The sequence below is a fragment of the Eubalaena glacialis genome, chromosome 19 (assembly GCF_028564815.1).
Source record: "Eubalaena glacialis isolate mEubGla1 chromosome 19, mEubGla1.1.hap2.+ XY, whole genome shotgun sequence".
Taxonomy (NCBI): Eukaryota; Metazoa; Chordata; class Mammalia; order Artiodactyla; family Balaenidae; genus Eubalaena; species Eubalaena glacialis.
In genome coordinates this window covers 14,379,085-14,402,954 of record NC_083734.1, presented here as the reverse complement: position 1 = coordinate 14,402,954, position 23,870 = coordinate 14,379,085, and the positions used below count along the sequence as shown (strand labels likewise).

Below are 23,870 nucleotides of genomic sequence, written 5' to 3'. Positions count from 1 at the left end.
GATCTCATTTGATATTTTTCTTTGTCTGACTTACTTCAATTACTATGATAATCTCTAGGTCCATCCATTTTGCTGCAAATGGAAATATTCATTCTTTCTTATGGCTGAGTAATATTCCATTGTATATAGACCACGTCTTCTTTTTTTTAATTAATTAATTAATTAATTAATTAATTTATGGCTGTGTTGGGTCTTCCTTGCTGTGCGCAAACTTTCTCTAGTTGCTGTGAGAGGGGGCAACTCTTTGTTGCGGTGCGCAGGCTTCTCATTGCGGTGGCTTCTCTTGTTGCAGAGCACGGGCGCTAGGTTCGCGGGCTTCAGTAGTTGTGGCATGCGGGCTCAGTAGTTGTGGCTCACGGGCTCTAGAGCGCTGGCTCAGTAGTTGTGGCACATGGGCTTAGTTGCTCCATGGCATTTGGGATCTTCCCGGACCAGGGCTCGAACCTGAAGTCCTAGACCACACCTTCTTTACCCATTCATCTATTGATGGATACTGATGTTGCTTCCATGTCCTGGCTATTGTAAATAGTGCTGCTGTGAACATTGGGTGCATGAATGATACCATTTTTGATAGTTAAAAAACACAAACAGGACTTCCCTGGTGGCGCAGTGGTTGAGAATCCGCCTGCCAATGCAGGGGACGCACGTTCGATCCCCGGGTTGGGAAGATGCCACATGTCACGGAGCAACTAAGCCCGTGTGCCACAACTACTGAGCCCACGTGTCGCAACTACTGAGCCCACATGCTGCAACTACTGAAGCCCGCGTGCCTAGAGCCCGTGCTCTGCAACAAGAGAAGCCACCGCAATGAGAAGCCTGCACACCGCAAGGAAGAGTAGCCCCAGCTCGCCGCAACTAGAGAAAGCCCGCACACAGCAATGAAGACCCAACACAGCCAAAAATAATTTAAAAAAAAAGAAAAAGGAAAAAAATTAACATTATAAAAAAAAAAAAGAAGATACTTAACAACAACAGAAACCCCACAAACAAAAAACTTTTATCTGGGGAATTCCCTGGCTGTCCAGTGGTTAGGACTCTGTGCTCTCACTGCTGAGGGCCCAGGTTCAACCCCTGGTCGGGGAACTAAGATCCCATAAGCTGCTTGGCACGGCGAAAAAAAAAAAAAAAAAACCCCAAAACTTTTGTCTGTCTGTACAAAGAGTTTAACTTTTTAAGAATTTAAAATGTTATTACTTTAGTTATATTTTGTGCGTGCTAAAATAATGAGATATCTCTTTTAACCTATCAGATTGGGTGTGGGGAAATAGATGCCAACATAATTTATGAGAACACAAAGCCATTCAACTTTTTTTGGAGGGCCAATTGGAGTAAATACTCAAATGTTTAATTTTCTTACCCCATAACCCAGCAATTCCACCTCCAGGAAGCTCTGCTCCAGAAAACCTCGCACTGATGCAAAAGGAAATGTAGACCGAGTTGTCCACTGCATCATTTATTGTATCAAAACGATTAGAAACAACCCACATCCCCATAGGCAGGGGATGGTTTAAATAACCTGTATTATTTCCACATGATGGAATCCCATGCAGCCATTTTTTATAAAAAGAGGTAGCTTTATATTTACTGACATCAAAAGATAGCCAGGTTATATTGTTAAGTAAAAAAGCAAATTGCAGAACAGTATGTTCTTTTGTTTTCATGCGCACAGAAAAACATTTGAAAGGAAGCATCTAAACTGTTCATGAGATTCTCTGCACACTGGGACAGAGGGACTTGCTCTTTATTTCCTGACTGGCTAATACAAGTATGTGAGGAAATTATTCAGAACTAGACCAACAGGCATTCCGTGAAAATTAAGTCTGGCCCCTCCCTCATCCCCCAGAATCCTCTGGGGAGAAGAGAAATCTCATTTTTACTCTAGACATGTCTATAATGTTAGTACTTTTTATTTTTAATGAAGAATATTGCCTATTATAATTTTAAATATTCAACCTAGTGAGAAAAGTAAAAAGAACGTTCACTGTAGAAAATTTGCAAATTATTCAAAAATTTAAGAAGAAAATAAATATCTGCCACAATCTCATCTCCCAGAGAAAAATGCCATTTGATGCCTTTCCCTCAAATCTTTTTTACGCACATACATCTTTTTTTAAAAAGTCTGTAAAACAGTCACAAAAAAAACACAAAATGGAAGAACTCTAAACATGTATTCTGAGGCCAAAAGGAATGAAATTTGTAAAAAGAAAACTTACTTTTTACACGTAGCAGGATAGTGTGAACATGCTCCCATATTAAATATTCTTACACAACCTGATTTATTATGGTTGTTTAGGAACCTTTCATAAGGAATAGCTCTTTAATTAATCTTTTAGCATCAAACATTTAGGTTGTTTCCCATTTCAGAAAAATGTTTTGCAAATGAAGGAAAGAATAGCCTTTGGCGGCAAACAGAGTACAGGACAACAGAGAAAAAGCCCCTGCAGCCATCTCTTTCCTCTTCCTGACCCCATCCTGTGGGGTCTCTGCCCAGGCCTTCCAGACTGACTCCCAGAGCACGGCCAGGGCCAGAGCCAACTGGCCTCCAGCTCTGACACGTCCCGGTGGAAGTGCAGGGGCTCCAGTGTGTCTTTCCTGGCCCTGGGATCTTTTCCCAGCACAAAACACAATCTAATTCGGGGCAGTTCGGATGCCTAAGCACCATCCACAGTCTTCCCACTCAAGAAATTCAAGGTCCTCAGGGCTCTGGTGGCCCAGAGATGAGTACAACATTCTCATACTGGGGCTCCTCCAGCCCTTCCTCATCAGCCAGCTTCTGGGGATCCTGTTCTAGGGGACCACCCTCAGGGACCAGCTCCTGGCCCCTCCCTGAGCTCTTGATGCCATCCCCTAGCCCCCTGGCCACTTTCTCTGGCCCAGTCCCTGCAGACTCCAAGGCCCCAGTCAGCTCCTCACTTGGGGCTGAGCTGGAGCTCTGATTGGCAGAGCCAGAGGCCAGCCCGGGGCTGCCCTTGTTCCGACTCAGGGCCCGGCGTGGTGGCTTGGGGATGGCACTCTTGACCTTGGGCTCTGCCTGGCCTTTCTGGAAGCTACCAAAACGGCGGAGGACAGACCGGACGGGGCCCTCAGATCCCCGGGGTGTCCCTGCCAGCATGTAGATTGTGGTCACAGAGCCTGCACTCTCCTGGACACTGCCCTCGATGGCTTCCACACGTTCAGCCACTGTCCGGCCACTAAGCGGGAGCCGGCGGCGGCCAATGGCTGAATCCCTGGGGCTGGCGGCACCAGGAGGGGCCCCGTTCATTTCTGCTTGCTCTGGGCCTGTGGACTCCTCGGCCTCCTGGCTTTCAGGACCTGGCTGGCCCCCCCGGGAGAGCCTCTTGGGCTTACGGAGAGGGCTGGAGAGCTCCCCCGAGCCTCGGCAACTCTGTGGTGCAAACTTGGTGCCTTCAGCAAAGGAGACCGATGGCCGCTTGGCCCGAGCGAGGCTGGAAGTGCGCGGGATGGCAAACGGCGTGGAGGCATCCTCAGGGGGAGGGAAGGGACCTCCGGCCAGGCTGGCCTCTGGTGACTCTGCTTGGGCAACAGGGACCATCCCTGGCAAAGGAGACAGAAGAGCTTGGCCAAAGCTGGGCTGGCTACCCCAATCTATCCTGCTTACCCAGCTCAGCATCTTCTGGGAGGCCCCCCAAATGGGGCAAGGGAGAGGGTGAGGATGCAGAGAGGCAGGGGAAGGGCCTATTCAGGCAGATGCTGCTGCTTCTACCCTCTTTTCTCACCACCCCCCCCCCTACTTTGCACTAATGTCACACTCTAACCATGCTAAAACTCCTTCAGTGCCACATGGCCATGTCCCTCTTACCTCTGGGCCTTTGGGTATACTGTTCGCTCTTCCTGAAACATCATTCCCAACTCTCCCTAACTTTCCCTGGGCTAATGCCTACTGATTCTGTCAGGCTCAACTCCAATACCACTAACACCGAGACATCTTCCCTGACTCCAGTCATCCCTCACGTGGCTGGATTCCGAGCCCCGACTTGCATGTCCCCCACGAAAGCATGTGTCACTCTGTCCCACATGTGTCTGATTACTGCCCACCAGACTACAGGCTTGGGGAGGACAGGAATCTATCTTGTTCTTTACTGTATCCCACTGCCAGGAACTGTGAAGGGCATGGAACGGGCGCTTGATACACGTTTGCTGAAGGAATAAAGGAGAGGCTGTGATGAGCAGGGTTGCTCAGGGGATGAGTGGGCTGTTTGGGGGCTACCTTCTTGGGGTGGCACGCAGTAGGCAGGACCCTCGTCCTCTTCTCCAGACTCGGGATCAGTAGAGAAGGAGTCGTCTGAGGCCCAGCCAGCCGAGGGCGGCTCGATGAAGCTATGGTTGAAGGGGATCTCCGGATCATGGTGCGAGACTGAGGCGGGAGGGGGAGGCTCTAGGTCAGGCACAGAGCCCCAGGGGAAGCCCTGTCCCCTTGCAGCCCCTGACCCTCAGCACCCACTTACCTGTCACCCAGGGAAGCTTGTGGCTGCTGAGGGAACCGCAGGGCAGCGCAGAGCCCAGGCTGGAGGTCAGTGCCCCCCAGACCTGCAGCTTCATCCTGGACATAGCGGTTCCATCTCTTGCTGGCCTGAGGGCACAGGAGAGTCATCAGTGAGGGAGACCCCAGTTGGGGTGGGGCGGAGGCAGCAGAAAAGGGCCAGGACCATTCTGGCCCCAGGATTCGTGTGACAGAGTGACTGTGTCTACTTCAGTGACTCTCTATGACTACAGAGTAAAGTCCAAACTACTGACCCTGAGATCTGGGCCTGTCGTAGAGGGCAGCGTGGCTCCAGAGTCACGAGGTAGCAACTGTGGCTCAGACTTTGCCTCTCTGGGCCTCAGCTTCCTCATCCGTAAAATGGGGACAACTGCTATCTATCAGAACTTTTTTCAGGACCCAGCACAGCACCAGCTACCTGGTGGGGCTGCCCCAAAATGCAGCAGTGTGTTATTATCATCCCAGCTGAGCCCAGCTCACCTATCTTTCTGGAAGTGGCACCACCTCCAGGAAGCCCACTCTTGTCCCCGCCCCGAAGCTGGAAGTGACAGCTTCACTCATTACCATTCCTCAGACAGTCTGTGCACATGTCCTGGTCTTCCTGTGAGGGGCTTCTCCCCACCTCCAGGCTCTATGCCCCGGGGTTGCGGGGAGGCTACTGGGTCTGCTGGTCTGAGGATGCCCCACAGCACAGAGGGGGACATGATCAAGGGGTAGTGCGTGAACTAATAAGAGCACACAGGACAAAACAAAGAGTCCAGAGAACCGGCCACGGGCTCTGCGCGTGCCAGTGACTAGCTGGGTCACCTTGGGCCTGTGTCCTCCTGGGAACTGAGAACGCTAATCCTCCTGCCCCCACGTGCCCTGCTCCAAACCTCCATGCTGCTGTGAACCTCCAAGGAGCTGAGAGTACGAAGAGACTTTCTAAAGGAACAAAGCTCTGTGCAAGGAATATTCCCCACTTCCCCACAGCAGCCCGCAAGCGCAAATCCCTCCTCGCCTCTCCTTTTCTCAAAAAGCCACATTCTCTGCTAAACCACTGCTCGGGCTTTTATGGCACTCTCCCTTCTGAGGCCTGGTCTCTTCCCCTCCCTGCCCAGAGCTGACCCGTTGCTTCTGCCTTCTGCCATCCTGGTGCCCGGGGCCCCCTGCTCACGCGTGACTCAGAACCTCCCCCACTGAAGGCTTCTGAGGAGGGCAGATGGCTGACCTGGTGTCTCCAGGCCACAGCCACTGCCAGCTACCTCATTACCTCTGACCTACATGTGTGACAAGGCCAGCCCATCCCCACCCCTGAAAGGAAACCAGATGCCACCTTGTTTCCACCCATGTCCTGAGCTGTGGAATCGGGAAGGAAGGGGCCAGGGTTCACCTGTCCTTGGGGTCCAACCGGGCAGCCCAGCAGCAGCAGGCACAGCAGGCGATGGCCAGGAGGAGAAGCAGCAGAGGCACAAGAATGCCCGCAATGAGGGCGGCATCCTGACTATGAGATCCTAGGGAGAGCCAGGGACGGGCAACTATTCAGGGCCATCTTGTCTCCCGTACATCACATCTCATCTCTAGCTCTGAATTGCCTACTCTGGGGAGATTCTGGGAACCTTCCACCTGTGGGTCCCTCCCGCTCTTCTAAGAGATGTAGACTCTGCTCAGCCCGGAGGCCCCCTCCTCCAGGCAGCCTCCCCACTGGTCTGTCCTCTCCCGATGGTCCACGGCCTGTTCCGCAAACTCTTGCCCTCAGTTCTCGGGCCTGATGAGACATCCCAGTGTCCAGCCCTGTCCGTTCATTTCCTGGGTGCTAGCCTGGTTTCCCAGGGGACAGAGGCTCTGTCACATCTTCAGGGGGCCCCAAAGCTCCCATACAGATTTCAAGTAAAGAGAACATCTCTGAAGAGGGCCCAGCCTCTCTGGCAAGAGATGAGGCCCCGGAGCCCATGTAAAGGGCCACTCTTTCCCCAGTTACTTCTCCCTGTATCCTTTTTTCCACCTTACCCAGCTGGCAGGCCCCAGAGACAGGGTGGCAGTTTCCCTCTGGACATTCGCAGGGAACAGAGCAGTTGTTTCCATGGAAGCCAGATGGGCACGAAGTGTTGCAGCTTTGGGGTGACAGGAGAGACAGGCTGAAGGCTGGGTGAGAAGGCATGGAGGTGGGCAGGGGACAGGGGAGGGTAGATTTCCAGGCACTGCTTCCCACCCCCTGCCACACAGACTTCCCTGGATGATGCCCACGCGGATTCCTCTGACCTCTCAGCCACATTCTCAGCACGCCTGGCAGTGTTTGGAAGAATCCCTTAGCCCCTAAGCCCATCTTCCAGAGAGACGACCCACAAACTGCCCCCTGGCTCCCAGGCCCCCCAGGGTGTAAGCCACAGTCAGGGCCCACCTCTCATGATCCTCATCCCTTGCCCACCTGGCACTAATGTGAAATAAGCAAGATGCCAATGGAATCCAGAGACACTTCCTCAGGGTTTGGAGGTCTGAGCCATCCCCAGTCCTGCCCCTAACTCTCTGGGCCTCGGTCCTCTCCTCTATAAAATGAGGTCTCTTCCAGTTGATACTACATTCTATCCTACAGGTGGGAAAAACCTGACATTGGAGATAGTGACACTGATTATGTTTTTACCACCTGAAGACCTTAGGGAAACAACAGTGGGGTTTGGCGCCCTCCTCCTAAGTGACTTCTAGTTCAGGAGCCAGGTCTTTTAGATTAAGCATCACTCTGACCCTCCTTTGGAAGATGCAGACCCCACAACAAGAGGAATAACTTCTTAGTTATGAGGATGCTGGGTGGGAATCTGGGAGATGGAGAAGCCCAGGAAGGGAAGTTTGGGAAGCAGATTGCACAGAGGCCTGACCTAGGCCCCTGCCTCCTTCCACGGCCCCAGTCCTCACCTGGGCCCCCAGTAGCCGGCGTTGCAGACACACTCCCCAGTCACAGCATCGCAGGCCCCCTGGACACAGGTGGGGCAGGTAGAGCCACAACCCTCCCCAAAGGTGCCGATCGGGCAGGGGTCTTCACACCTGAGGTGAGGCAAGACTCAGAATGGGGAGCAGGGCAGGCCTGGCCCCCACAGAGCGGCCTCACCCATCTGCCCACACTTGTAGATTCAGAGACCCAGTTGTCTACTTTTCAGCAGTGAAGCTCAGGTGCAAACAAGGCCTTGAATTTGAGGCCAGACCCAGTAGGTGACAGACTACAGATCCCTGGACGAGAAGAGGGCGGGAAGCCTGAGGGGGGAGGGAGCTGGAGGAAAACTGTACCCAGGGCCCCATTAGCACCCATCTCTCCCACCTCAGTCTTCCCCAGGAGGCGGGCCCCCAGGGCTGTGTGAATGTATGCCTTGCGGGAGGGGCAGCTCTCCCTGAGGGAGCCGCTGGGGTGAGGATCTAGAAGGAAGGTATACCCTCACCCGGAGCAGGCTGGCCCCCTCACCTGGGCCCCAGCCAGCCAGGGTCACAATGTCGACAGTGCCCGGTGTCTGGCTGGCAGGCCTCCCCAAGCCGGCAGTGGGGGCACTGCTGCCTGCAGCTCTCGCCAAAGGTGCCAGGAGGGCAGGGCTCGTGGCACTGAGTCCCATTCCAGCCCGGCTCGCAGGACTCGCAGCTGCCTGTGTCTGCAGAGCATGGCTCATGCTGCTTGCAGTGGCCACAGCTGGGAAGAGAAAGAGTACACGCAGCACTAGGAGGCGGATGGATGAGGCACCCACCCAGGCCGCCAGGGGCCGGAGGGCCTCCCGGTGCCAGCTGGGTCACTCAGGCGGGTTTGAGCCTCAGGTGCCCCATGTTGTACAACAAAGAGGCCGGGCAGACTATCTCTGTGGGCCCTAGTACGATTCCAGCCCTTTCCTAACCCCTGGTTCTGAGCCCCATCCTCCCCTGGGTCCCCAGGGTCACCAGGAGCTCCCAGCCCAGCCAGGGAAGCCAAGTTACGACCTCAACCTCTGCTTCCCTTCTGCCCAGTGTTCCCCTCCTCCCCTTTTCCCCTTCCTCCATTCCACCCATGCCATCTCGGAGGTCTGGCGTGAGCAGTCCTCAGTAGTGTATACTCTATGTCATTTTATGCATTATGAAAACGCATAAAGTGTCTGTTTTCACCACTAGAATTTTATCTTACATTTTTCCCGGTTTTATTGAGTTATAATTGACATACAGCACTGTATAAGTCTCGAGTGTGCAGCATAATGACCTCCTCACATATATACTGTGACACGATCACCACGAAAAGTTTACTTAACACCCATCATCTCATACGGATACCAAAAAATGAAAAAAAAAGTTTTTTTCCTTGTGATGAGAACTCTTAGGATCTACTCTTTTAGCAACTTTTCCAATAAGGTTTATCTTATCTTAATATCTCATTGATCCTTACTTGAAGTTTTTCCCTCCAGAGACTTAATTATGTGGGATCACATGCTTGGATCAGACTCATTAGTAGGGTGAGGAAGGGAGTTCATAAAATCAATTTAGCAGATCCTGACCAGTATTAAAAAAGTGAGAGAGAGAGAATAGAAAAAAACATTTCGGTGTACATATGTGTGTTGTCTGGTTAAGTTTTTACTTCAGTTAATATATATCGCATCATATATTATATATGATGGGAGGTAAAATATTTCTTACTGTGGGTGGAACTAGTCAAAGTTTGAAAGCCATTGAGTTTCAGGGGGACCTTGCAATCCTTTTGCCACAATGTTGATTCTTTATCTGTTTCTACGGCTTGCTAGTAGTAGTATTTTGTTTAACAGTAAGCGGATGAAAGTGGTGGGCGAGGCTGGACTTTAGGGCGTCGAGGGTCTCTTTTCCCCCTTTCACCCCATCCTTGTCTGTTTCTGCGCAACATTCTCCCTGCGCCCCCGGCTCATCCCCTTTCCCTCCCGTTCGTTCTCTCCCCTTCCTTCTCACGCCCTCCTCCCTCCCTTCTCTCCCGCATTCCCCGTTGCCCCGGCTCACCTGTCGCGGCACTGCAGCCCGAAGCGGCCTGCGGGGCAGGGCAGCTCGCAGCGCGCGCCGCGGAAGCCGGGCGGGCATGTGCACAGGCCGGAGGCGGCGCTGCAGCGGCCGCGCACGCACTCGCAAGGCTGCCGGCACTCGGAGCCCCACCAGCCCGGCCGGCAGGCGCAGCGGCCCGACTCCTGCGCGCACGGCGAGCCGTGGCAGGCGCAGCGGAAGCTGCAGCGGCGGCCCCACCAGCCCGGCTCGCACAGGCAGGAGCCGGTGGCCTGATCGCAGCGCGCCGCCGCCGGGTTGCACTGGCACGGGCGACGGCACGTGGGCGACCACCAGCCGGGCTCGCAGCGGCACGCGCCGGTCTCGGGGTTGCAACGCCCGTGGGGGCCGCAGGCGCACGGGAACTCGCAGCGGTCGCCCCAGCGATCGGATTGGCAGTGGCACACGCCCGTGGCCGGCTCGCACTGGCCGTGCGGGTGGCAGGCGCAGTTCTCCCGGCAGTCGGGGCCCCAGTACTGGCCCGGGCAGCCTGCGGGGTGGGGGGAAGGGAAGGGGGTCAACAGGCTCAGGGTCAGGCACCACGGATCCTCGCCCTGCTCCCCCTTCCACGAGGAAGGGGGTGGGGGCCGGGCTCGCCCTCCAAGAGCCGGGTACAGCCTGTCCTCCTGGGGCACAGCTTACTTCCTGCCCCAGACTCTGAACTACACAAATCCTTACCACTGGCCCAGCCTCCCACTTCCACATTCCAGAACACACTTAAAGATCACGAGTGGCAAAGGGCCTTGCCCAGAGTCACACAGAAGTGGGTGTGCCTTCATTCATGCCCCTCCTCCCTCTCATTGGGTTCCCCCACTGTGTCTTCCCCCGCCTGGATGCTGCCCATCCGGGTCGAAGAAGAAACCACATTCCCCCCAGTGTCTCCTCTCAACCCTGACTCCTAGCCAGGCTGCCCTCTGGCTAAACTGCCCACCAACCCCTCTCCCATGCCCCACTTTCTGCCAGAGAGGGAGGACATTCCAGTCACCCTCCACACGTGCACACGGTGTATGCGGGGGACACCGAGAATGCATCCATTCTGCAGTTAACAGGGATCCACAGCATCTTTCCGGAAGTTGAAAGGGAAGATGAATGGCCCAGAACTGAACCTGTGGGAGGGCTCTGTGGATGGGATAAAAACCAGATGACTCAGGACATCCCCTTAGAGTGCGTCACTTCCTGTCTCGACCTCAGTTTCCTCAGCGAAGCTTGGAGGGATTCTGGCCCTGCTGTTCTAAGATTACATTCCTACATGCTTTGCCTCCCCTCTCCCCCAGTCCTGCCCGGCAAACTCATCCTTCAGGAGAGACTCAGGACTCACGGGAGTTGCACCGGGCCCCGAAGAATCCAGGTTTGCATCGACAGAGGCCTGGTTTCACACATACCTCGTCTTCCCGGCAGACGTCCAGCCCCTCGCAGATGGCTGAAAAACACCCCACCCAGGTTGGAAGGCCTGGGGGTGCGGCCAGGGGACACTCTGCCCCTCTCACTGACTCCCGGTGGCCTGCCCCCCTCAAGAGCTGATTCCCCAGGGCTGGGTGGCTGGGTCACAGCACGGACCCTAGCTCTAGGGCTCAGGAGGGCAAACAGACCCCAGGAGGGTAGGAAGGAAGGGTCACTGGGCTCTGTCCTCCCTTCTCCTCCGGTGGGGGGTGCATCCTGGCTACTCACGGGTGGTGCATTCTCGATCTTTCTGCCTCCAGCCTGGGCAGCACTGGAGCTCAGCAGAGGGGCTGTGGGGCAGAGAGGGGTCAGCGGGGGGCAGTCTGGCTCTGCAGGTGGATCACTGTCCCTCTGAGACATGGGGTGCTGCCTCAGCCCCATCGGGCAGGCCTGGCCAAGAGTCACAGCCCCAGTGTCCCCGACCCCTTCCCGCTCTGTCCCTGGCCATCCCACCATCTGCCCCCACTACCCACCACCCTCCAGGCTGTCCCCGAGCCCCTCTCGCTTTAGCCCCTCTTTCCTCGTGTCCTCCTCCCCCCCATCAGACCCCCAGAAGACCCACCTGCTGGCCATGCAGACGTGCCGCCCATTGGGGTCCAGCTCAGACCCCTGGGTCCCCCGAGTCCAGAGCAGCAGCAGAGGGCAGAGGAGCCCCAGCCCCATGGCGGCCAGTGCAGTGGGAGGGCTTGGGTTAGTCTGGCCCCCACAGCTCCCAACCCCCTCCCTGCTTCCTCCCAAGGCTTTTCCTGAGGAAACCAGGCCGGAGGGGCGGGCTGCCATGAGGCACCTCCCTGAGAGGGTGGGCAGGCGCAGAGAGGACCAGACACCAGAGTACTGAAAGGAAAAGGAAGGCCAATGGCAAGGGCTGAGCGGGGACTTCAGGGGCTGGTCTCAGTCTGGAGGGGGCAGGAAGATGAGGCTATAAGTTCCGGGTACTGGGATAGGCGAGGGGGTGAGCCACGGATATCCACTAGGTCACGCTCCCCACTGGAGGTCCACGCTGGGAGAAGCCTCCCCAGCCAGTGACAACCAAGGGGAACTTCCTGGCAGAGCTGGGCAGGGGCAGACCACTGACAGACAGACATGGAGCAGTTTCTGGGTATCACGGGCAGTTGCTTTATTACGTTAGCTTAGGCCATCCGTACAAACACCTGGGAGGGAGGTAGTCAACTCTCCATTTCATGGATGGGGAAACTGAAACTCACAGAAGCAGCACTTTTATCTGGCCCTGGAGGCTTGGCACAGAGATACAGGAAGGAAGGTAGGTTGAGCTCCCCGTCACACCCCGGCTCAGGCCAGGGTTAGAAAAGAGCCCGGGGAGGGCGGGGAAGGAGGGAGCCCTGTCCTCATTTGAGGTCACACATCCACCCCCAGACAGACTCCGAAGTCAGGCCTCTGGGGCAGCTGGGACCCCAGATGAAGATATTCATCGAGAGCAGAGCAGGGCCGGTCAAGAGTTGGGGGCTGTCAGGCTGCCCACAGGCTCCAAGTGCGGTGGCTGTGGAGCCTCCTCTCCTCCCCGTACCTCGCTGGTAGCCGCAATGCTGGCCTCCGCTTCAGGGGCCTCGGTTTCACCCCGATACCACAGGCCCAAGCTGCGGGGAGAGCCAAGAGGTGCTCTGAGCCTGGATGCCAGGGAGGTCAAGGATAGGGGCCGAAGGCAGGGGGTGCTGTAAAAAGGGGCCTCAAGAGGACGAAAGGGCAGCATGAGGCAGGGGGAGGTCAAGGGGCCACCAGAGGAGCGGGAGGGGACGGGCATGCTCAGAGCTCAGGGCGGCTGGGTGAGCAGCAGTGGAGCGGGAAAGGTGGGGTCCCTCCACTCCCACCACATTTGTCCTTCCTCTTCCCCCAACATACAAACTCTGTATTCTGGACTCAGGGGGTGGGGGCTGGAGGTGGTCTCCCTTATCCCTGGAGAGCAGGAGCCATGAGCAATCCTCATCGTCACTGAGGCAGAGGAGAGAGGAGTTGTGAGGGTTATTTGTCAAGGCCCTGAGGGACAGCAGGACTCCAGCTATGTTCAGCCTTCTGTGCAGCCCCCAGGAGCAGGCAGGGGAGGACAAAGTGACTTCAGGGCCCCCAGAGCTGGAGAGAAGGAAAAGCAGGGGAGACGGAGGACAACTAGAGGATTTTTTTTCTTTTTGGCCGTGCCCCACGGCATGCGGGATCTTAGTTCCCCGACCAGGGATCGAACCCGTGCCCCCTGCAGTGGAAGCACGGAGTCTTAACCACTGGACCGCCAGGGAAGTCCCCTCTTGAGGCTTTTATTGTCTAGCCTGACACACAGCAGGCCCCTGACAAGACTGCAGATACAGCCTTACCCATCTGAGAACAAACAGATGCAGCCAAGACAAGAAACCGAAAACTGACTGTGGAGAAGCAGAATTAGCAGGTTTCTTCAGCAGGATGTACGGAGAGCATGGCAGGTGGGAGCAGCGCGATCCAGAGAGAAGGGTGGTGGGCTCAGGACGGCAGGCTCAGGGGGTGACCAGGCCAGGTTAGGTTCTAGAAGTGACTAAGCTAGTGACAGGCTCAAGGTGTGACTAGATTGGGGTGACAGGTACAGTCTGAGGCAACAGGCTCAGAAGGCGACCAGGCTCAGTGGGAATGGAGGCAGGGACTTACCTGCTCTCTGCTTCCTCTGGGGTCCCTAACATCTTGGCCTTGATCTTCTTTCGTTGCTTCCTGATAGCCACCTTCATGGCTTCGAGCAGAAGCCCGGGGACCCGGTGGTCTGTGAGCAGCTCCCTACAGAGGAGGGGGAGGGGCAGAGAAAAAGCAGTGGGGATGCCAAGAGTAGGTCTCGTCCCAAGTACCTGTGCATGTTGTTCCCCCTTTTGGAAACACTCTGCCTTGCTAACCCCCCGACCTTAGTTTAGATGTCACCCCTCCTAGGAATACTTCCTTGATGGCTGCTGTGACCCCTTGCAATGGCCCACCCCATGTGGAAGAAGTTCCAGGAGGGCAGGGGCTTTGTGATTCTCATCCTCCAGTGCCCAGCACAGTGCCCAGCACACGACAGCGTGGATACATCGATGACCCAAAGAATGAGGAGGGTGAACCGAGGACTGGGAACAGGTGCAAGTGGTGCCCCCGAGCCTCCCGACCCCTGTCCTGCGCCCTCACCGCTGGAAGTAGGCCAACTCCTCCTTCAGCAGGAACACGTTGGCTTTGAGCTCATTCCTCTCCTGAAGGATCTGTTCAACCTCCTCTCGACTGAAGCCGCACTGCCCTACCTTGTGGGGGCGTCCTGGCGGCGGCACGGCATCCGCCTGCGAAAGGACAGGCTTGGTCAGGGGGGCGCCTCGGCTGGAGAGGGACGCTAGAGGGTGACTGGCAGGGAGACTTGGGAGGCCAGGGCACTACAACAGATGCCAGACCGGTGCTCTGGCTGAGACTGGGGGCGGGGGCCGGCTGGGGGCGGAGGCCGGCTGGGGGCGCACACTCGTGCCACCTTCCAACTTCCCGGTGGCCCTAACTACGCAGCACAGCAAACCTTTCCTGAGTGCCGGACCGGTCCCTGACCTCATCCGGCACTCACCCGGTCCTCAGGGGTCCCCGGGGCTCCTGTGCCCGCGGCTGCCGTCTCGGGCTCCTGCCTCTGCTCGCACCCGGGCGCCGCGGCCTGGCCCTGCGCCTGCTCTGGCGCGGGCTCCAAGGTCGCTTCGCGCCGCCGCTCTGATTCGCTCTCGCGGTCCCGCGCGGCGCGCAGCTGGGTTTGTACTGCGGCCAGCTTGTGCCGCAACTCCGCATTCACCAGCAGGAGGCGCTGCAGCTGCTCCTGCAACTGTGGCGGAGCAAAGGGGGCTGGTGGGCGGGGCGCCGGAGGGCCGGGAGAGCCCCGCCCCCGCACGTCGCCCCGCCCGGCCCTCACCGCCTCCGTCTCTTGGCTGCGCTGCCGCAGGTCGCGGTTGTGCGCCCGGAGTTCATCCCGCTGGCGGTCGGTCACCTCCTTGAGCTGCCGTAGCAGAACGCGCTCCTCTGAGGAAGGGGCGTTCTCAGCGGCGGCCCGCGGGGAGAGGCCCTGAGCCTCCCGGCCCCCGGGCCCCGGCAGGCCCGCACTCACCCTGTGGCCCAGAGCGCAACTCTTTGCAGAGGCGCTCGTTCTCCTCCCGCAGCCGCCGCAGCTCGAGTTCGGCCTGCTGCGCGGATACCTGCAGCTGGAGAGGCCGCGCCGTCAGGGCCGGGGCCCGCCAGCCCGCGGGCGGCTAAGGGAGGGCGCCGTGACTCACCGAGTCCGGGGCGGGCCCCACGGCCGCCTTTTCCAGGAGCTCCAGCGCCTGCACCACCAGCGGCACGAGCCCGGCCGCCGCCTCCGGCCCGAAGCGGCGCGCCAGCTCCTTCAGCTCAGTGCCCAAGGCCCCCGCTAGGTAGTACACGAGCTCCGCAGCCGTCCCCGACCCCGCGGCCACCCGAGGCCCCCAGCAGTGCGCTCCAGGCCCCACCCTCCTGGGCTCCATGTCCCCCGAAGGCGACTAGGGCTGCGACACCCTCCTCCCCACAACTGGGGAAGGAAAAGGCCAACCAGTCCTGGCCCAGGAAGCAGTTTAGGACGGTAGAGGGCGGGGTAGAAGCGACAAGGGAGGAGCGATTAAGGGAAAAAGGCTGGGGAAGGAGAGTCTCAGTGCCCTGCTCCCTGTCCTGTTCAAGCCCCCAAGGTCACAGGAAGCAGGACAGCCAACTTCCAGCCAGGTGTCCAGGAGCTGAGGCTCAGGGCTGTAAGTGGTCACTTTCGTCAAGCCCTCCCCACAGTGTCCACACCAGGCTCCACCCCTGTGTCTGGAGTCACGGGGCCTGACTTGGCTGCCAACTCTCCAGGCAAGAGGTGAGAGGTAGGAGAGCTGTCACTGGCCTCAACCAGAGGCAGCCGACTGTCCAGCCATGTGCCTGTTTCCAAGACAGATTGAGAGTGACACAAAGCTTAAAGGGCTAGGCTGGCCACCACAGCTGCAGACTGCTCCAAGAGATGCTGAAAAGCGGTGAGTGTTTCCAAATATTTTGGAGGGAAATTGGCAAATGTCATCACGGCAGCAGGAGTATGAAGGCCCAAGTTCCCTTCAGTTCTCTGAGTTTAGAGGATATTTACCCCCATAGCTCCTGAATATCAGGGGGGCGTCAAGGATCAGTCCAGCAGCTTGCTGTGAACAAGTCTGGCCTCTGCCATCCTTACACCCAGAATTCGAGCTGAGGGGAAAAAAAAAAACCTCAAAAACTCCTATTTATACAAAATTTATTATACTTTGTTCAGAATTACAACTCACCACGAGGTCAACAACATAAGCACAAAATAAGAGGAAAAAGGGGCCAAGCTGCTGAATGTCACCAGCTTGTCTGTGAGGGTAAAAGGCTCTAGCCTCTGGGGAGTCTGAAGCAGGAGGTGAGGAGACAACTAGGCATAGAGGTCCTCTCGGTCCGCAGAGTAGACCTCGCCCTCCTGCAGGAGAGCGAAGTTGAGGAAGTGGGAAGGTCTGTGCACCTCGTGGTAGAACTCTTTGGGGTTTGCCAGCTGCAGCTCATACTTCATGTTGGGATCATGCCGAACACCTTGGAGTAGAAGGAAAGGGCCAGTGTTGACAAGGTCCACCTGCCTCACCCTGCTGGGTCCTGGGCCATCTCCAAACCAGAGTCCGGCCCCAAGTGCTAAGGGTGATGGCCGAACCCCAACCCCACCTTCCTGTGTGCCCCGCCACCACCCCACACCCTGCCTCACATACCCATAAAGTTGTAGTTCCACGAGGACTGGGCAGGGACCATAAAGAAGCCAAGGAAGCGGTCTGACAGTAGCATCTGGACCCTCTCGTAGTGCGAGGGTAGGTAGCCCTTGGGGTTGTTGCCCTTGTCTGTGTTCTGGCGGCCCCATTCATAGCCACTGGGGGTCAGCTTGTAGGCTGTCAGGGTGCAGGAGCCTGGTGTGAAGCTGGAAGAGGAATGAGGACAGAGTCAGCGCTCAGGCCACCATTCCTGGGCCCTGGCCTGCAATGCCTGCCCCATCGTACTTCCTCCCAAGGCGGCCCAACCCCACCTGCAGGTGATGATAATGGTCTTCTCGCCATCCCAAGATGGGTTGTCAGCCATGATCTTGGCATGGGTGGTGACATCCTGGGGTGACAGCTGGGGGGATTCGTTGGGCTGAGTGTGGATCCAACCTAAGGGTTCCATCTCCTGTGGGTAGAGCAGTGAAAAGCTATTTAGAGCCCCGTCTGCAGACAGGAATCCCACCCGTGAGAGTAACACCCCTGCCTTCCCTCCACCACCTTGAGAGCAGCAAACCCCGGTTCTCCGACACCCCCACTAACCTTGAGGTACTCATGCTGGGGCAGCTGGCCAGGCAGGTGCACAGTCTGGTGAGTGCCCCACTGTGGTACCATCACGATGCAGCGGATCTCCTTCACCTGGGGGTTATCTGGTGGGCTCACCCCATAGAGGTACCCTGCAATCTGGAGACAAGGGGGTCAAGAACCAAACAGATTCTTAGTACCAGCCCAGATTTGGGGCTGTCAGCCCTGTGGTTAATTCCCTTCTCCAACAACAAGGACAGAGTTTCTCAAAATGTGGTCAGAATCTCCTGCATCAAAAACGCCTGGGGGTGCTTATTCAAAATGCTAAACACGGACCTCATCTCAGACTTATCACATCAGAATCTCTTGGGGTGGGGTCCAGGAATCGGCACTGCTCACACATTCCCTAGTTGATTATTTAAGTATTTAAGTACAGTGTCCATAAACAAATGAGCACACAGGCACAGAGCTCATGCATTTCCACAAACTGAACACATCTATAAAATCAGCACTCGGCAGTACTTTAAATTTTACATTGTCATGAACAAAGTAAGAAAACTTGTGTTCCTATAAACTCGCCCAACACAGGATACTAACAATCTTCAAATTCACCAAACTAAGGCCACAGATTGGTATTTTATAAAATATGGTTCTCCCTGATTACTAGTAAAGTTGACCATCTTTTCATATATTTTCCAACTTCAGTTCCTTTTCTGAACTACCTTCATACTCCTTTGCCCATTCTTCTACAGTTATCTTTTATAAAAATCAACTTCTGAGAATTCCCTATTCTAGATCCAAACCCACTATATCTTCGAGTTATGCAAATATTTTCTTCCTGTTTTTAGTTTGTCTTTTGTGGTACCCTTTGTCACGCAAAAGTTATTAATTTTGATGATGGCTTTGTGTCTTGTTTAAGAAGGTTATCCTAACTTTAAGACGATAAATATTTTCTTCTAATACTCTACTACAGTTTAGTATTTTACGTTCAGATTTGTACTCCACCTGGATTTGACTTCTGTAAGTGCTATGAGGCAGGGATCAAGCCTCCTTTTGCTGACTGTTTCAGTATCATAAGGCACGCTTAATCCCACAGATGAAGTGGGATCCTCAAGTGATACAACACATTTATTATATACACATGAATCTGTTCCTGACTATATATCCTTTTCCAATAACTTCTAGACCAATAATACATCATTTCTCAATTGCCATAGCTTTATAATGTTCTGGTATCTGGTGGGGGCCGAAACCCTCCTCCCTGTTTTGGCTATCCTTGTATATTTACTCATCTATCAATTTCAAAACCAGCACCTCCAGTTCCAGGAAATCTCAGGTGAGTTTTAGGCACATAAAATGCCTGGCACACACTGTGGCCTAGCTGAACAAACATACTCACTTGGGCCCGAAGGTCAGATATGCAGATAAACTTCTTAAGCACATTCTTGGGAAGAATATAGGTATAACCAGTCTCCTTGATGTCATCAGATGAAACATAGATGTGATTAGTCCTTAGGTGCAGGTTGGCGGCAGAAATGGCCCTAAAAACAAGTAGGGAATGTTGGCATTTCTCAACTCAAGCACCTCAGGTAGCACCAGTAGGCCTTTCCATCCCTACCCCTCTTGCCCCTTATACTACCTGACCCTCCATTCAGTCTTAGATGAGAAAGTCTGGGTCTCATAGTTGCTGGTGGTAGACGTGATGATTTCGTCACCATGCTTGTTGACAGTACGAGTCTGGGTTGCAGTCAGCTGTGACTGTTCCTTGGTCTGCTTCTCAATCTCAGCTATCTGCTGCCGCTGCTGTGATGGTGCCGAGATCTCCATACCCAGGATGATGTCTCGAATTTCTGACTGTGTCAGTGATGCCACATTCACACTGTGGGGACAGTGTGGGTCACACCACAAGGATCCCTTCCCCTTGGTCACTTACGGCCCAATGGCAAGGTGTAACTTGGTGGGACAGGAGAGCCCATACTCTGACCCCAGATAATCTTCAAGTGACACTTGAAGTGTGAAGTGGAAATACACTAATACAGATAAGATTTGTCACATCCCAGGCTGGCCCGGTGCCTGTACACCTTTCAGCCATGCTCAAACCTGCTCAGCATCCATACCTCCCACTTTTCCTCAACAAAAAGTCCCCTGGAACTGGAAAAACTCTCAAAAACAGAAATCCTAGAACAAGTTCTCAATCACAGTTGGTGTGTCCACACTCTTACTGGGTGAACATTTTTGGTTGCCACAATGACAGGGAAGGAGAGAGAAGGAAGGTGTGTGTGTGTGTGTTATTAGCTGTGGTCCCTGGGGGTCTGGGATGTTAGAACTTCCTGTAATGTATGGACAGTAAGGAAACGCCCCGTTCAAAATGGCAACAGTGCCTCTGCTGAGGAATAGCGCCCAAGTGTCAGCCCAAGCCCTGAGACATGGACACTTCCTTCACCATCTAAAGACACTGCCTACCTACCTCTCCTCTATAGGCATCTCCAGGACAATTTCTTGAGAAACTTCTGAGCTTAAAATGTTGCAAAAAACCCAGAAGGCATATACTGAGCCACCCATTTTACCCTTTTTGGATCTCTCATCTGTATCCCCACCACTGCTCACTTGTTTTTCTTGCCATAGTCAGCCAAGATAAGGTCCTTGAGCTGCACCTCCACCTTGATCCACTCCTCGTCAGTCAGAGTGGGCCAGATGTGGTGTGGTTCTGTGATCGTAGTCTTGTCTGGCTTCAGGATCACCTTCGCCCGGTCGTTGTTTACATGCAGGGCACGCAGAATCAGGATGAGGCGGGAGAAAGCCTGGGGAGAAATGTGGCAGCACGGGAGGAGGTCAGCTACTTGATGTTCTTCCCCTCTCCTCCATCCTATCCTTTCAGGAGACCCAAGAACCCATTTCAAACCCTACGGTGCTCCCCTCACCACGAGTCAACTTGATATGCAGAATCACTGGCCCATGCACAGGCTGAAGATGTGAAAATGGCCCCATAAGAGGCCTGTGGGAAAAGCTAAGGCACAGGACCTTCTTGTGACCCCAAACCCACTCCTCTTAGAGTGACCCTCCCTCCTCGTGAGGTGGCTTCATACCGTGTAAGATGAGATAGTCTTGAGCCAGTCATCATAGAGGTTAAAGAGAACCATCTGCGGCTCAGTGGCTTTAAGGATGAGATCCCCAAACTTTTCCACCTTGAGACAAGCCTGGAAGGGGAGCTGGAGCTCTGATCCTTTGATCACAATATTGGGGAAGTCCAGCAAGTGCACCTGAGACAAGATCAAGTCCAAGTTTAGAAACAGAACCAGCAGGTCTCAGCCCTCTTTCCTTCTACCTCATTCACCACCTCTCACCTCCAATGGATCGAGCATGCCTTTCCTGGTGACAATGATCTGCTTGGGCTGCTCCTCCACTGGCAGAGATCGGATCAGGGCAGCCACCTCCTCAGCTGTCTTCCACTTAGCCAACTAAAAAGCAAGAGAGAAGAACATGGAAACTGAGTCTCCACCCTCCCAGGTCAACTAGAACAAAAAATCCTAGTCTTAAAACAATTAAATTCAATTAAAACAATTAGATAGTGTTTCTATCGCACACTGCTATTGAATGTTAGGTACTTCAGAGGTATAGAAAAAACGTCCAATGGCCTTGCCCCAAAGGGTGTTTCAACCTAGCTGGCCAGACAAAGCTCACACAATGCCACAAGCTAGTATTTGATTATATACACGCTATGTCAGAGACAAAAGAAGTTAAGGCTAAAGGTCATAAAAAGCTGCACAAAGAAAGAAGTCTTAAGGGATGAGTAAGACAGTGATTAACAGAAGAGAAGAGTTCATTCTAGAAGCAAAGACCTATAAAGCAAAGCCACAGAGGTGGAGATGCTCATCAGGGTTTGGGATACCAGGATCCTGGACTGACTGCCAGAGGAAGCGTGCTACAGAGGAAGAGGAACTGTGGCTGGACAGGTTACAGGCCAACCAGAAATTAAATATCTAGGAAACCAAAAAGTTAATTCAGCAAAAAGAAAGGGGCTACCAAAGGCTTTGAGGAGGAGAAGAGATTTGGTGAAAATGACATTTTAAGAGTGCTTGTTCCCTTTAGAAAGATGATTTTTCATAGCCCTCTTCAAGATAGGTTAGAGACGGGAGATTCAGGAAGCAGAGACGCCAGCTCGTAGGTAATGAAGGACCTCAAATATTCTTGGACCTCTCATAGAAGAACACTTCCCAAGTTAAGTAATTCAGGAAAAAAGTTTAAATGAGATGTCCTCAATCTTATAGAGAGAAACAGGAGATTCTCTCTGTCACATACACACCCCCCACATACCAAAGAGTAAGAGGCAGCAAGGTTCTACAGCCTCTCCACCCTTTAACATGCTCACCTGCCCCAAACGCTTCTGTCCAGCCCACACAGATGTGTGAATTATCTTGAGAAACAGCTGCCCTGTGCGTGGGTTGAAGATGAAGATGGCCCCATTGATGGGCTTGGTGGTCAGGTTGCCTTCAAAGGTCTAAGGAATGATGACATCAGTTAGCACAGTCTAGACACAACCAGCCTGCCTTCCTCCCAATATGCACACACTTGCCCGGCCGCCCTCCCACAGGCATATACAGAGCCCCACACCCGCATGCTGCATCTAACTCTCACCTTATGGATAGTCACTCTGTAGACATTCGTGTCATCCACAAACCAGATAATCTGGTTGGAAAAGAGCTCACCATAGTTCTGAGAGGACAGATAGGGCTCAGTGGGCTCAGATGAATAAAGCTGCAGCCCTTTACGGATCCGTTCACGTAACACATACAAGGCAGGGTTTGCCTTCATGATCTTGGCCATGGCCTGCTGTATGAGGGGCTTGCTGCCAGGGAACCAGTTTCCATAGGCACTGTGAGGGTGGAAGAGGCAAGAAAGGTTAAGACCAGGCTGGCAGTCCCAGGAACAAGGCAAACTGCGACTCTACAGAGGAAGAAAAGGCTGTTGGCCAGGCTGAGAATGAGTGCCTGCTCACGTACGTAGAGGCAGGGAAGAAAGAGTCAGTGACCCCAGTGGAGGAAACAGCCAACCTCACCTCACCTGGGCAAACTAAAAAAATACGTGTATATTAAAGTATGGGGCAGGGGGGAGGGATAAATTAGGAGATTGAGATTAACATATACATACTACTATATATAAAACAGATAATCAACAAGGACCTACTGTATATATAGCACAGGGAACTCTACTCAATACTCTGTAATAACCTATATGGGAAAAATATCCTAAAAACAATATATATATGTATACATATAACTAAATCACTTTGCTGTACACATGAAACTAACACAACATTGTAAATCAACTATACTCTAATGTAAAATAAAAATTAAGGGACTTCCTGGTGGTCCAGTGGTAACGAATCCGCCTTACAATGCAGGGGATGCGGGTTCGATCCCTGGTCCGGGAACTAAGATTCCACATGCCACGGGGCGTCTAAGCCCGTGTGCCACAACTACTGAGCTCTCACTCATTCCTTAGACCTTCGAAGGGAACTTGACCACCAAGCCTCTCAATGGGGCCATCTTCATCATCGAACCTCAACTAGAGAGCCTGCATGCCGCAAACTACAGAGCCCACACGCCACAACTACAGAGCCCACGCACTCTAGATCCTGTGCGCTACAACTAGAGAAAACCCGCACACCACAACTAGAGAGAAGCCCGCGTGCTACAACGAAGAGCCCGTGTGCCGCAACAAAAGATCCTGCATGCCTCAACAAAGATCCCGCGTGCCGTGACTAAGACCCGACGCGCCCAAAAATAAATAAATATAAATAATAAATAAATCTTTAAAAAATAAATAAAAATTAAAATAAATAAATAAATACAATAAAGTGTGGGGCTGATGAAAAATATCAATACATGCTTCTGAGCCTCAACTTACCTATGCAGGTTATAGGCCAGGTCGATGGCAATGAGCACACCTGTGGGTGAAGGGTAGATACTCATGTTGTCTGTGGTGTAGTCCAAGAACTTGGCCCGGGCGTAGCGCTCAATGTCATGGGAATCATAGTCCCCCCAGCGCAACTGGATGTCAATCCAATACTTCTGAGTGGTGGTGCTGTCCATCACATCCCTGAGGGTGGAAAGGGGTCAGGAGTCTAGGCTTCCAGGAAGACACTGGCACAACCAATATCCCCAGAACCACAAGAACTCTCAATCACTATGTCTAAATCTCAAAACCAACCACTCTGCCTGTTCCAGATCAGCAAGACCCACCAGAGAATTAGGAGACCTGGCTGAGGGTGTTGACAGAATCAGGGGTAGAACTTGTTTCAAATTAGAAAGAAAGGCAGCCAGGGACAATTTCTAAAGTAGTGCTGCTAGAATAGTAAAACTAAGCTTCTTAGATGCCTAGGGCTGGGTCGTAAGGCACTTACTTAGAGTCTGCCAGCAATGAGGGCCGGGAGACATTCCACTTATAGGAGGCAAAGAGCAGGATATCTGCACAGGAAGAGTTCATCTTATAGGACTTTCGGGGGTGGATTGTCTCCTTTTGTACTGTCTCAATTTCCAGTGCATCCAGTTCCTGATCAAACACCTGGAGGCAAAGATGGAAAGGTTATGACTGGTTATGGAAGCCCACTTAGAATGAGGGCTTATAGAACTTAAGATAATGTGGCACCTGGGACCACAACAGAAGTCTCA

The 23,870-nt window shown here is 53.8% G+C and overlaps 3 protein-coding genes across 5 annotated transcripts in view; all 3 read right to left on the bottom strand.

The window, feature by feature from the left end:
• Positions 1 to 1,263: 1,263 nt before the first annotated feature.
• SCARF1 (scavenger receptor class F member 1) lies at positions 1,264 to 11,969 on the bottom strand. Of its 2 annotated transcripts, XM_061174931.1 has the most exons (11): positions 11,484 to 11,969; positions 11,150 to 11,211; positions 10,800 to 10,901; positions 9,446 to 9,971; positions 7,932 to 8,150; positions 7,391 to 7,519; positions 6,491 to 6,594; positions 5,874 to 5,994; positions 4,467 to 4,591; positions 4,229 to 4,375; positions 1,264 to 3,555 (listed from the first exon to the last, which is right to left on the bottom strand). In XM_061174931.1, exons 1-11 carry the CDS (start codon positions 11,699 to 11,701, stop codon positions 2,696 to 2,698), a joined length of 2,613 nt encoding a protein of 870 aa, XP_061030914.1. In that variant the 5' UTR covers positions 11,702 to 11,969; the 3' UTR covers positions 1,264 to 2,695. The 2 variants fall into 2 exon arrangements, with proteins under 2 accessions (XP_061030914.1, XP_061030915.1); XM_061174932.1 differs by lacking the exons at positions 10,800 to 10,901; positions 11,150 to 11,211; positions 11,484 to 11,969 and adding an exon at positions 10,467 to 10,780.
• A 44-nt stretch (positions 11,970 to 12,013) lies between these two features.
• On the bottom strand, positions 12,014 to 15,602 carry RILP (Rab interacting lysosomal protein). Of its 2 annotated transcripts, XM_061174934.1 has the most exons (8): positions 15,154 to 15,602; positions 14,988 to 15,081; positions 14,796 to 14,902; positions 14,463 to 14,708; positions 14,048 to 14,193; positions 13,547 to 13,669; positions 12,779 to 12,868; positions 12,014 to 12,516 (listed from the first exon to the last, which is right to left on the bottom strand). In XM_061174934.1, the coding sequence occupies exons 1-8, from the start codon at positions 15,379 to 15,381 to the stop codon at positions 12,372 to 12,374; spliced, it is 1,179 nt and encodes a 392-aa protein (XP_061030917.1). In that variant the 5' UTR covers positions 15,382 to 15,602; the 3' UTR covers positions 12,014 to 12,371. The 2 variants fall into 2 exon arrangements, with proteins under 2 accessions (XP_061030917.1, XP_061030916.1); XM_061174933.1 differs by lacking the exon at positions 12,014 to 12,516 and having other exon boundaries at positions 12,527 to 12,868.
• Positions 15,603 to 16,134: 532 nt separating this feature from the next.
• PRPF8 (pre-mRNA processing factor 8) overlaps positions 16,135 to 23,870 on the bottom strand; it is a 33,926-nt gene continuing 26,190 nt past the window's right edge. Inside the window, exons 31-43 of the mRNA XM_061176748.1 lie at positions 23,603 to 23,763; positions 23,107 to 23,298; positions 21,835 to 22,072; positions 21,569 to 21,697; positions 20,544 to 20,657; positions 20,286 to 20,459; positions 19,807 to 20,000; positions 18,839 to 19,078; positions 18,599 to 18,740; positions 17,218 to 17,358; positions 16,944 to 17,083; positions 16,636 to 16,838; positions 16,135 to 16,465 (exon numbers count right to left, since the gene is read on the bottom strand). Coding sequence (XP_061032731.1) covers positions 16,311 to 16,465; positions 16,636 to 16,838; positions 16,944 to 17,083; positions 17,218 to 17,358; positions 18,599 to 18,740; positions 18,839 to 19,078; positions 19,807 to 20,000; positions 20,286 to 20,459; positions 20,544 to 20,657; positions 21,569 to 21,697; positions 21,835 to 22,072; positions 23,107 to 23,298; positions 23,603 to 23,763 — 2,223 coding nt within the window. The 3' untranslated portion in view covers positions 16,135 to 16,310. The remainder of the gene's footprint in view (positions 16,466 to 16,635; positions 16,839 to 16,943; positions 17,084 to 17,217; positions 17,359 to 18,598; positions 18,741 to 18,838; positions 19,079 to 19,806; positions 20,001 to 20,285; positions 20,460 to 20,543; positions 20,658 to 21,568; positions 21,698 to 21,834; positions 22,073 to 23,106; positions 23,299 to 23,602; positions 23,764 to 23,870) is intronic.